Genomic DNA, 12,111 nt, shown 5'->3' on the forward strand with positions numbered 1-12,111 from the left:
CTCCGCCCTCTTTCCCCCGGTGTCTCCGCCCTCTTTCCCCCGGTGTGTCTCCGCCCTCTTTCCCCCGGTGTGTCCCGGGCGCCCCTCACTTCTCTATCTCCAGCGCCGCCACCTTCCTCTTCTCGTACATCTTGTCGTTCAGCGCCCGCACGATGTTCGGGGTCAGGGGGCTCAGGTCCCGCTCCGCGTTCATCCTCCCGACTCTCTCCACAACAACCGGGCACAGCGGCCGCAGTCACATGTCCTGGACACGCCCCTCGGTCACATGACCAGCGCCGCGCTGCAGCACGGGATATGCAGTCCTGAGAGGATTCCACGTGACCAGAACCGGTCTCATCACTGAGAGAGCCGCGCGGCGACCACCTGACACCCGAGGACACCAGGCCCTAACCCCCCCCCCCCCGACAACCGAGGACCCCCCCAGACTGACACCCGAGGACACCAGGACCCCCCCCCCCGACAACCGAGGACCCCCCCCAGACTGACACCCGAGGACACCAGGACCCCCCCCCCCCGACAACCGAGGACCCCCCCAGACTGACACCCGAGGACACCAGGACCCCCCCCCCCCGACAACCGAGGACCCCCCCCAGACTGACACCCGAGGACACCAGGACCCCCCCCCCCCCGACAACCGAGGACCCCCCCAGACTGACACCCGAGGACACCAGGACCCCCCCCCCCCCGACAACCGAGGACCCCCCCCAGACTGACACCCGAGGACACCAGGACCCCCCCCCCCCCCCCCGACAACCGAGGACCCCCCCAGACTGACACCCGAGGACACCAGGACCCCCCCCCCCCCCGACAACCAGGACCCCCCCCAGACTGACACCCGAGGACACCAGGACCCCCCCCCGACAACCGAGGACCCCCCCCAGACTGACACCCGAGGACACCAGGACCCCCCCCCGACAACCGAGGACCCCCCCAGACTGACACCCGAGGACACCAGGACCCCCCCCCCCCGACAACCGAGGACCCCCCCCCAGACTGACACCCGAGGACACCAGGACCCCCCCCCACGACAACCGAGGACCCCCCCAGACTGACACCCGAGGACACCAGGACCCCCCCCGACAACCGAGGACCCCCCCCAGACTGACACCCGAGGACACCAGGACACCCCCCCCCGCCCGACAACCGAGGACCCCCCCCCAGACTGACACCCAAGGACACCAGGACCCCCCCCGCGACAACCGAGGACCCCCCCCAGACTGACACCCGAGGACACCAGGACCCCCCCCGCGACAACCGAGGACCCCCCCCAGACTGACACCCGAGGACACCAGGACCCCCCCCCTCCCGCCCGACAACCGAGGACCCCCCCCAGACTGACACCCGAGGACACCAGGACCCCCCCCCCCCCCCGACAACCGAGGACCCCCCCAGACTGACACCCGAGGACACCAGGACCCCCCCTGACAACCGAGGATCCCCCCCACCCCCCCGACAACCGAGGACCCCCCCAGACTGACTCGCGAGGACACCAGGACCCCCCCGACAACCGAGGACCCCCCCCCAGACTGACACCCGAAGACACCAGGACCCCCCCGACAACCGAGGACCCCCCCCAGACTGACTCGCGAGGACACCAGGACCCCCCCTGACAACCGAGGACCCCCCCAGACTGACTCGCGAGGACACCAGGACCCCCCCTGACAACCGAGGACCCCCCCAGACTGACACCCGAGGACACCCGGAACACCCCCCCGATTGACACCCAAGGACACCAGGACCCTTCCCAGACTGACACCCGAGGACCCCCCATCCTCCTGACACCCGAGGACACCAAGACATCCCTCCACTGACAGCCGAGAACCCCCCCAGACTGACACCAGAGAAAACCCTCTCTTCCCCCACAGACTGACACCGGAGGACACCCCCCCTCCCCCCACAGACTGACACCGGAGGACACCCCCCCTCCCCCCACAGACTGACACCGGAGGGCACCCCCCCTCCCCCCACAGACTGACACCGGAGGGCACCCCCCACAGACTGACACAGGAGGGCACCCTCCCCCCACAGACTGACACCAGAGAAAACCCCCTCTTCCCCCACAGACTGACACCGGAGGGCACCCCCCCTCCCCCCACAGACTGACACCGGAGGGCACCCCCCCTCCCCCCACAGACTGACACCGGAGGGCACCCCCCCTCCCCCCACAGACTGACACCAGAGGGTGTAACATTATATCCCCCCAGCCTGTACCATATTGCAATCAGGCTTCAGCAGTAGCTATTGTCCTTATTTGGTGGGGGTTGCATATACATTGTTCTCCTCTGCAGGGGGCTTCCCTAGTACACAATCTCTGGAGACTGTGTCTAGGAACTTCTTTCTAAGGGGTGCTTCACACACAGCGAGCTCGCTGCAGAGATCGCTGCTGAGTCACGCTTTTTGTGACGCAGCAGTGACCTCATTAGCGATCTCGCTGTGTGTGACACTGGATCTGGCCCCTGCTGCGAGATCGCTGCTCGTTACACACAGCCCTGGTTCGTTTTCTTCAAAGCCGCTCTCCCGCTGTGACGCACAGATAGCTGTGTGTGACAGCGAGAGAGCGACAAATGAAGCGAGCAGGGAGCAGGAGCCGGCGTCTGACAGCTGCGGTAAGCTGTAACCAAGGTGGTTACCCGATATTTACCTTAGTTACCAGCCTCTGCAGCTCTCACGCTGCCTGTGCTGCCGGCTCCGGCTCTCTGCACATGTAGCTGCATTACACATCGGGTTAATTAACCCGATGTGTACAGCAGCTAGGAGAGCAAGGAGCCAGCGCTAAGCAGTGTGCGAGGCTCCCTGCTCTCTGCGCATGTAACTGCATTACACATCGGGTTAATTAACCCGATGTGTACTGTAGCTAGGAGAGCAAGGAGCCAGCGCTCAGTGTGCGCGGCTCCCTGCTCCCTGCACACACAGCTAAGCGGTGTGCGCTGGTAACTAATGTAAACATCGGGTAACCATACCCGATGTTTACCTTAGTTACCAGTCTACGCAGCTTCCAGACGGCGGCTCCGTGCAAGCGCAGCGTCGCTTGCACGTCGCTGCTGGCTGGGGGCTGGTCGCTGGTGAGATCTGCCTGTTTGACAGCTCACCAGCGACCATGTAGCGATGCAGCAGCGATCCTGACCAGGTCAGATCGCTGGTCGGATCGCTGCTGCATCGCTAAGTGTGAAGGTACCCTAACTAGTAGCTACAAGTAGCAAATGTTAAGGGGGTGGATGTAAGGAGAGGTGGGAGATTCAGCCACGTTTTTAGTTTTTTTATGCTTTGTTGGGTGAAGGGCTAGGACCTGTGCTGAGGCCAGCTCCTCTTGGCCCGTACATGGACGATTGGACATTGAGGATCAGCTGCCACGCTGCTGGATTTAGGGAACGCATCTGAGGACTGTTGCATTCTCCTTAGCGTCGGATTGCCCCAGATCTGTTTCCTTTGTGTGGAATCTAAAGAACTCATTCAATCTTCTTGAATTGTTCCTTGGCCTGGCGTCCCTTACTCCTCTGTCGCATACCCCGTCACAAACTGGTGGCAGCGGCGGGATCAGAGCCGAAGAAATGGCGGACAACGGCCCATTAACATCTGAAACCAGAACCTCAGGATACAAGAAATGGACTGTGGTGAGCCTACAAACAAAGGCCCATGAATTAGGAGTCGGCTACAAAGGACTCTCTAAGGAGCAACTAATTGAGGCATTGGAAAACACTTGCCTGCAAGATGGCACCAAGGAACAATTTCCACAGCAAGGGGAGGAAATACGGGAGCTGGAGGTAAATACGCAAAAAAGTCAATGGGTTGTGTGGTACGAGGAGGAGATGGCACTGCTTGGAGATGAGGCCACCATAGAAGATAAGATGGAGGCCATTCGCAGAGCTCAAGAGAGGGCAGCATTGCTGGAGAGGAGGCTTGCTGTGGAAGCAGTTAGAGGCTCCAGACAAACTTTAACCACAGCACCCACTATGAGGGAATTCTCCAGAGTGTCCCACAAGGACTTTAAGCCATTTAATGAAGCTGCAGGTGACATTGAGGGCTTCTTCCAGGACTTTGGCATCAGTGCCGATTTAATTGAAGTCCCAGAAAGAGAGCGAGTCAGACACCTGGTTGGCCTCTTGGAGGGTAGAGCTACCGACGCCTATAGAGCTATGGACCCTCAGTGGAATTGTGAGTATGGGGAGATAAAACAGACCATTCTAGAACATTATGCCGTGACCCCAGATACTTATAGGACTCAGTTCCGTACGTTAGCTTGTGATGGGGAAGTGTCTTTCAAGATGTATGCCCACAGACTGAAACAAGTATGCCATCGCTGGCTGGAGGGAGAAGGGGCCTTAACTTGGGAGATCTTCCTCCAGGTCATCCTGAAAGAGCAGTTCTATGCCAGGTGTCCTGCTGAAATCAGGGAATGGGTGCGTGAGAGGAGACCAGAGACAGTGGAACAAGCTGCCGCTCTAGCTGATGAGCTTCTCACCATCAAGCCTCAATGGGAAAGGCTACTAGTCAGTGAGAAAAAAAAACTACCAGCTCCCCAACACCAGTGGTCCCTTGTCCTTTGGCCTCCAATGTTCACCGTCCCATTAGACTACCAACACATGGCGGACCCCGTGTGAATGTGCCTCCTACTACTCCTGCCTCCTCTTTGGGAGTACGACGTGGAGAAAGACTCATAGAACGTAGATGTTATGGATGTGGGCAGCCTGGTTATCTGCAAGCTCACTGTCCAGGAGTTCGGAGGCAAAACAGTTACAGACCCCCTTTGCCTGTCCATTATCTACAGACAACCTCAACAGGAGAAGAGCTGGATTCAGGCCCTGATGATTTGCCAAGTGACTCTGATATGTTGACTTCCCTACCAGGAGTCTATGGAGTGCGAGCCACAGCCACCCGTTCTTCTGATCTTCAGCATAAACATCTACAGGAGGTCGTGCTGGATGGCCAAAAAGTTGTTGCCTTTCGTGACACTGGGGCTTTTCTCACCATCGCAGATCCCCGAGTAATTCAACCAGAAGCAATGCAAAAGGGACCAGGAATTGCCATTGAATTGGCTGGAGGTACTCAGAGGTATATTCCAAGAGCGAGTGTGACCCTGGATTATGGCTTTGGAGCAAAACTATTGAAAATAAACATAGAAGAAAATTTAACCTGACCAAATCTGAAATGGATTACTTGATTGGATTGGAAAATGATAATGAGATCGTAATCAAGCAATCCGACAAAGGCGGCAATGTCGTCTTAATGGATGCTTGTAAATACAGGAGTGTATGTCTTTGTATCCTTAATGACGCAGACAATTATGAAAGGCTAAATGGTAATCCCACAACAGAATATTTCATTAGACTCCATGATAATCCTCTACAGGGCACGCGAGAGAGGCCTCATAGATAAGACTGAGTATGAATTCCTGCTCCCCACATCTCCGGTGATCCCTACCTTCTACTGTCTCCCCAAGGTGCACAAGGGGCTGGAACCCTTACACGGTAGACCAATTGTATCTGGTATTGGGAGTATTACCCAGAATGTTGGTATTTATGTAGATAGGATCCTGAGGCATTTTGTTGTATCCTTGGGATCATATCTAAGAGACACCACTGATCTACTGAAGAAATTGGAGGGAGTGACCATTGATGATGACACCCTGCTCGTAAGTAAAGATGTTGAATCACTTTACTCTTCTATCAAACATGATGTTGGCTTAAGGGCAACAGAGTACTATCTTAGGAGCAGATTGAGGCAGTTTGATGGTCACAATCTTTTCATCTTGGAATTGCTTGAATTTGGTTTAAAGTGTAATACCTTCATGTTTGGAGGCGTTTTCTTCCACCAGCTCAGGGGTACTGCAATGGGGAGCCCTAGTGCCCCATCGTATGCTAATCTTACCCTGGGCTGGTGGGAGGAGACTGTAGTTTTTGGAGAAGAATCACCCATTCCAACGGACAAGATCATTCTTTGGTGTCGTTATATTGACGATGTGTTTCTGCTGTGGAAAGGTACTGATGTGGAGTTATCAGAGATGGTGGGTGTTTTGAATAACAATACGCTTGGTTTAGTTTTGACTTTTGAATGGAATAGAAAGAGGCTACCTTTTTTGGATGTTCTAATTGAGAGAGGTGAGAGGGGTGAGTTAACAACGAGTACCTACCGTAAACCCACGGCCAGAAACTCACTGTTCAGGTGGGAGAGTGGCCATCCTGTGAGTCAAAAGAGGGGGATCCCTAAGGGTCAGTTCCTTAGAATAAAAAGGAACTGCTCTGATGACCCCCTTTTTTTGAAACAGGCTAAAGATTTGAGTGGGATACTGAAAAATAGAGGTTACCCTGAGAAGGTCATCAATCAGGCTTTTTTGGAAGCAAAGGGTAAAAATAGGACGGCCCTCCTCTACTCTTGCCCTCAAAACAATGAAAAAGAGGAAGTGGTACGGTTTATCACTACCTTTAACAGTGGCGCGGAGGATATCCGTAAGATTTTGAATAAACATTGGTCTGTTTTGAGGATGGATGATGACCTTGCCCCTCATTGACATCTTTACCCACCATCACATTCAAAAAGGCACGTTCGTTGAGAAATAGGCTGGTACATAGCCATTTTGTCCCTGGCAATAACTCCTGGCTTTCTAACAACACAAAGGGATGTTATAGGTGTAGCGGATGTGTGGCATGTGGCTCTATAAAAACAGGAAAACCATTCCATTCCAGCGTCACTGGAAAAGACTACGTGATTAAGAGTTTCATCAACTGTAGAACAAAATGGGTCATATATAAAGCTACATGTATCTGCTCAAAAGAATATGTTGGTAAGACCAAGAGAGAGTTCAGGCGTAGAGTGGGTGAACATCTTAGAGATATCCGAAAAAAGTTGGATACTCCCTTGGCACGACATATTGATGAAAAACATAATGGTGACACTAGTGTAGTCTTCTTTCAGGCCATTGATAAGGTGCCACCACCCGCAAGGGGCGGTGACTGGGACAACAAGATTCTAAGACAGGAAACAAAGTGGATTTTTTTGGCTTAGAACGGTAAAACCCCTGGGCCTGAACGAAATACTATCTTTTGCACCCTTTGTGTAACCCTACAATAGGTTATTATAGGAGGGTCATTCGACGGCCGAGTGGGGGCACCAAAACACCGTTCTTTTAGGGTGCCGACCCCCACATGATAAGTAGGGTTGATGTTAATATTAGGGCCCTTAGTTGTAGGCCCCTAAGGTGGTTTTTTTTTTTCTCTCGTTTTTGTCAGGCCCAGAAGGTTTGGGGGTGTGCTGCCTCTGCCGAATCTCCTTGGATTAAGGGCCTTTTTTGTATCTGAATATTTTTTGCCCCCTTTTTTTTTCCCATTCCCGATGTATATCCTGTACTTGAGCAATACAGCCTATTCTCATCTGGATCTATTGTACATGTGGCAGCGGTTTGCCCTGTACAATACTAATATGTATTGGTAGTTTCTATTCATTAAGTTAGGTTGTATTGTGAAGAAAAAAAAGTTGCGTTCCTGACATATGAGTGAATGGCTATACTGCGCATGCGCAGGTTTCCTGCGCTCCAATACTCCGTCCCCTGTATCACGTGTGCTTTTCAGCACAGGGCGGCTCGCAAGAGTTGGGCCGGCATTTGCGATGCGGACGTGAGCGGTAAGGATGCAGTTTAAATGAGCAGCGTCTGTGACTGGCATGGCTGCGCAGCATTCATGCATGCCACGTGTCTGGACCCTGGTGAGTACGCTGCCTGCAGTTATACCGGTTGTGGTGTAACGCTTCCTTTGATATGCTTAATGGGTTATTTATCTTGTTTATACAGTGGCTTTTGTGCCGGCCCTCTGATGGACACCTATGATTATTGGACATGTTTTATACTCTCCTGAGGATATACTGAAATGCGTTGAGAGGAAAGTCCTATACCATTTGTCTGCTGGAACCTTTATTTGTGGATACTTTTGAATACCTGGAAAAACTAGGGGATCCATTTGGTGGTAACAGTTTGACTTGTGAGGAACGCCCACTTTCAGTGTTTTGAAGACTGGTGAGATCGTTCCGGTTATTCCCTGTTAAATACCTCGGTTAGGCTAGTTTCACACTTGCGTTGAACAGTATCCGTTGCATTGCGTTGTGTGACGGATGCAACGGATGTGTTGCATATAGTGGCACAACGGATGCTGCAAAACAACGGAATCCGTTTTTATTTTTTTTTTTTATACAGTTTTTACCGGCGGCAGACTATTGTGAACGATCAGCTGATCGCTCCCTGCAGCCGGCCGCCGGGTGATCGGCTGATCGCTCCCTGCAGCCGGCCGCCGGGTGATCGGCTGATCGCTCCCTGCAGCCGGCCGCCGGGTGATCGGCTGATCGCTCCCTGCAGCCGGCCGCCGGGTGATCGGCTGATCGCTCCCTGCAGCCGGCCGCCGGGTGATCGGCTGATCGCTCCCTGCAGCCGGCCGCCGGGTGATCGGCTGATCGCTCCCTGCAGCCGGCCGCCGGGTGATCGGCTGGTCGCTCCCTGCAGCCGGCCACTGGGTGATCGGCTGATCGCTCCCTGCAGCTGGCCGCCGGGTGATCGGCTGATCGCTCCCTGCAGCCGGCCGCCGGGTGATCGGCTGATCGCTCCCTGCAGCCGGCCGCCGAGTGATCGGCTGATCGCTGTCACTTTCCGGCGCCCGGGCATGCCGGCGGGCGGGCGCTCAGTTGAGCGCTGTCACTTGCCGGTGCCCAGGCATGCCGGTGGGCGGGCGCTCAGCTGAACGTTCGGCCACCGCAAGCCAAAATAAAGTTTGTGATTTTAAAAAAAAAAAAGCATGCGCAGTGAAATCCAGAGGATTCCGCTGCTCAAAACAACGTTACATGCTGCGTTCCTCCCGCTGGGCGGAAGCAACAGAGCGTCGCCCAGCGGAAGCAACGCAGGTCCTTTTGGTACAATCCGTCAACCATACAAGCCTATGGGAAACAGCGGAATCCGTTAACGGATTCCGCTGTTTTCCAAAAGGGCGGTTTGTAACGGAAGGAAAACAACGCAAGTGTGAAAGTACCTTACAGGGAATTCATTGCTGCTGTTACTAGTGCCACATTCCCTGTCTATTATCTCGGTTATAGGGAGTTTGCTGCTACTAGTAAATTGTCCTTCTGTGATTAACCCCTTTAAGAAATACCCTATTAGAAAGGGAACACAGTTAGTGACGATTTTTAATTTTTGTGTATTGTTTTTGTTGGTCTTTTTTAAACTGATCATTATTAAAGGTTATATTTTAGGCGTGGATTTATCTGGGTAACCTAGCTTTTTCCAAAATAATTTTTGTATACCCCATCCAGTGGCTTTATCTATACTTTGGAGCAAAACAGTACATGATTCGTGTGATGAGCGGCCTTCCTGCAGACATTCTTCTATGACAGTCATGGTGAACCTTTCACAGGCCGAGTGCCCAAACTGTAGCCCTAAACCCAGGGCTGTGGAGTCGGAGTCGGAGTCGTGGAGTCGGAGTCGGAGTCGGAGCTCATTTTGGTGGAGTCGGAGTCGGAGTCGGAGTCGGAGTCGGTATAAAATGCACCGACTCCGACTCCTAAAATATATAATAAATTGGGGACAGGAGTGCAATGCAGAATGTGCTGAATATTTTACTAAATAACAACATTTAGTATAATGCTTATATTTAAGTGAAAAATTTATTGTAGTACAATGTGAACATCAGACATTTAATTGTTTTTATGATACAATAATCAAGATATTTGGATAGAACATAAAATATTTATTGGAATACAACTTTAGAACACAAAAAAACTAATAAATTGTAAATATGTAATATATATATATATATATATATATATATATATATACACACAGTGTATATACACACACACGATATATATGTAATCTACTGTATATTACATAGTGTATTACATATTTACAATTTATTACAGTTTTTTGTGTTCTAAAGTTGTATTCCAATAAATATATTTTATGTTCTATCCAAATATCTTGATTATTGTATCATAAAAATTATTAAATGTCTGATGTTCACATACACATATTCATGTACTACAATAAATTTTTCACCTAACTATAAGCAATATATGTAGGAGCCGGAGTCGGAGCCGGAGTCGGAGTCGGAGCCGGAGTCGGAGTCGGTGCAAGAGAATTTGAGGAGTCGGAGTCGGAGTCGGAGTCGAAGGTTTGGCTTACCGACTCCACAGCCCTGCCTAAACCCATTTTTTTTTTTCCTCCAAAGTGCCAACCAATCCTATTATGTAAATAGTTGATTGTAACCTTTCCTTTGCCGTCTTCCCTTCTCTTCAGCAGGGGGCATCACGCTCATTCGTGCTTACCACACATTGCAGCTGAGCCCTTTCCAGACACAGCAGTTGGATTGATCTTTCTGGAATAAATTGCAGCATATTAGACAGAGAGTTTAGCCTGGAATGCAATCAGATGTCGCCCTGTAATCCACATCTACATTTCAAAGTCTGAACATCTCGAAATCCCATAAAGACGTATGAGTTGCTCCCCTCCCTTTCATTGTGTAGTTATGTCCCCTTCCTGGCTACTTCCCGGTAAACATCACCCCCATCCTGATATATATTTCCTACATTCTGGTATATTTGTCCACATCATGGCCCCATCCTGGTAAATGTACCCCATCATTGTAAATGAATCCCATCCTGGCATGTTCCCCCATGCTGTTAAATGACCCCATCCTGCTAAATGTTCCCCATCCTGGCATTTTTCCTCATCCTGGTATGTTCATGTACCCCAATCCTGGCATGTGTCCCCCCCATCCTTTCATGTTTCCCCCCATTCTGGTAAATGTATCCCCCCCCATCCTGGTAAATGTACCCCTTCCTGGCATGTTTCCCTTCCTGCTAAATATACCCCACCCTGGCATGTTTTCCCCATCCTTGCAGTCATGTTTACCCCCCATCCTTGCAGTCATGTTTACCCCCCATCCTTGCAGTCACGTTTACCCCCCATCCTTGCAGTCACGTTTACCCCCCATCCGTGCAGTCACGTTTACCCCCCATCCTTGCAGTCACGTTTACCCCCCATCCTTGCAGTCACGTTTACCCCCCATCCTTGCAGTCACGTTTACCCCCCATCCTTGCAGTCACGTTTACCCCCCATCCTTGCAGTCACGTTTACCCCCCTATCCTTGCAGTCATGTTTACCCCCATCCTGGCATGTTTTCCCCCATCCTTGCAGTCATTTTTCCCCCATCCTTGCAGTCATTTTTCCCCCATCCTTGCAGTCATGTTTCCCCCATCTTTGCATGTTTCCCTCATCTTTGCACGTTCCTCTCCATCTTAGTTTCCCCCATCCTTGCTCCCCATGTTTGCCCTGTGCTGTGTTTGCCCCGTACTGTTTGTATATGCCCCGTGCTCCCATGTTTGCCCCGTGCTCTGTTTGTATATCCCCCGTGCTCCCATGTTTGCCCCGTACTCTGTATATGCCCCGTGCTCCCATGTTTGCCCCGTGCTCCCATGTTTCCCCCGTACTGTTTGTATATGCCCCGTGCTCCCATGTTTCCCCCGTACTGTTTGTATATGCCCCGTGCTCCCATCTTTGCCCCGTGCTCCCATGTTTGCCCCGTGCTCTGTTTGTATATACCCCGTGCTCCCATGTTTGCCCCGTGCTGGCTCTGTCCCCCCACACCTTGGCACAGCCGCACATAGCTTAAAAAAAACCTCACCTTCTAGCCCCCGCTCCTCCGCTGCGTCCTCAGTCACTTTAGTTCCCGCCCGGCCACAAGACATCGGCGCCACCTACTGACGCTCCTAGGCAACAGGCCTGCAGCCCAGGAGAGGAGGCGTGTCAGAGTGCAGAGAAATGTCTCCTCTGCTAAACACCACTTTGAATGCTGGCGCGATCACACCGGCAGTTCAAAGTGGCGCAGTGTGGTGACAGTGCGCGTGCCAGCTCAAAGGGCTCTGCGTGCCCTGTCTGGCACGCGTGCCATAGGTTCGCCATCACTGTTCTAGGTAATGATGTGGGGAATCTTCATTGCCACTTTGTCGGTGCGGTAACCAGAAGTCAAGCCAAGAGAGCAGCCCATGTGGACGTGTTCAACCCATCAATGGAAATGAGGCCACCCGAACTGCCGTCACAGCCGGTGAGTGATTCTTCTTGTGGGTCTCATATGAATGTCACTT

The 12,111-nt window shown here is 52.3% G+C and overlaps 1 protein-coding gene across 2 annotated transcripts in view; it reads right to left on the bottom strand.

Annotated features, from left to right (window-relative positions):
• Positions 1 to 253, bottom strand: part of VAC14 (VAC14 component of PIKFYVE complex) — a 51,830-nt gene extending 51,577 nt beyond the window's left edge. For both annotated transcript variants that reach the window (XM_075325340.1, XM_075325339.1), the window contains exon 1: positions 90 to 253. In XM_075325340.1, coding sequence (XP_075181455.1) covers positions 90 to 193 — 104 coding nt within the window. In that variant the 5' untranslated portion in view covers positions 194 to 253. The remainder of the gene's footprint in view (positions 1 to 89) is intronic.
• Between the last annotated feature and the right edge of the window lie 11,858 nt (positions 254 to 12,111).

The sequence above is a fragment of the Anomaloglossus baeobatrachus genome, chromosome 10 (assembly GCF_048569485.1).
Source record: "Anomaloglossus baeobatrachus isolate aAnoBae1 chromosome 10, aAnoBae1.hap1, whole genome shotgun sequence".
Classification (NCBI taxonomy): Eukaryota; Metazoa; Chordata; class Amphibia; order Anura; family Aromobatidae; genus Anomaloglossus; species Anomaloglossus baeobatrachus.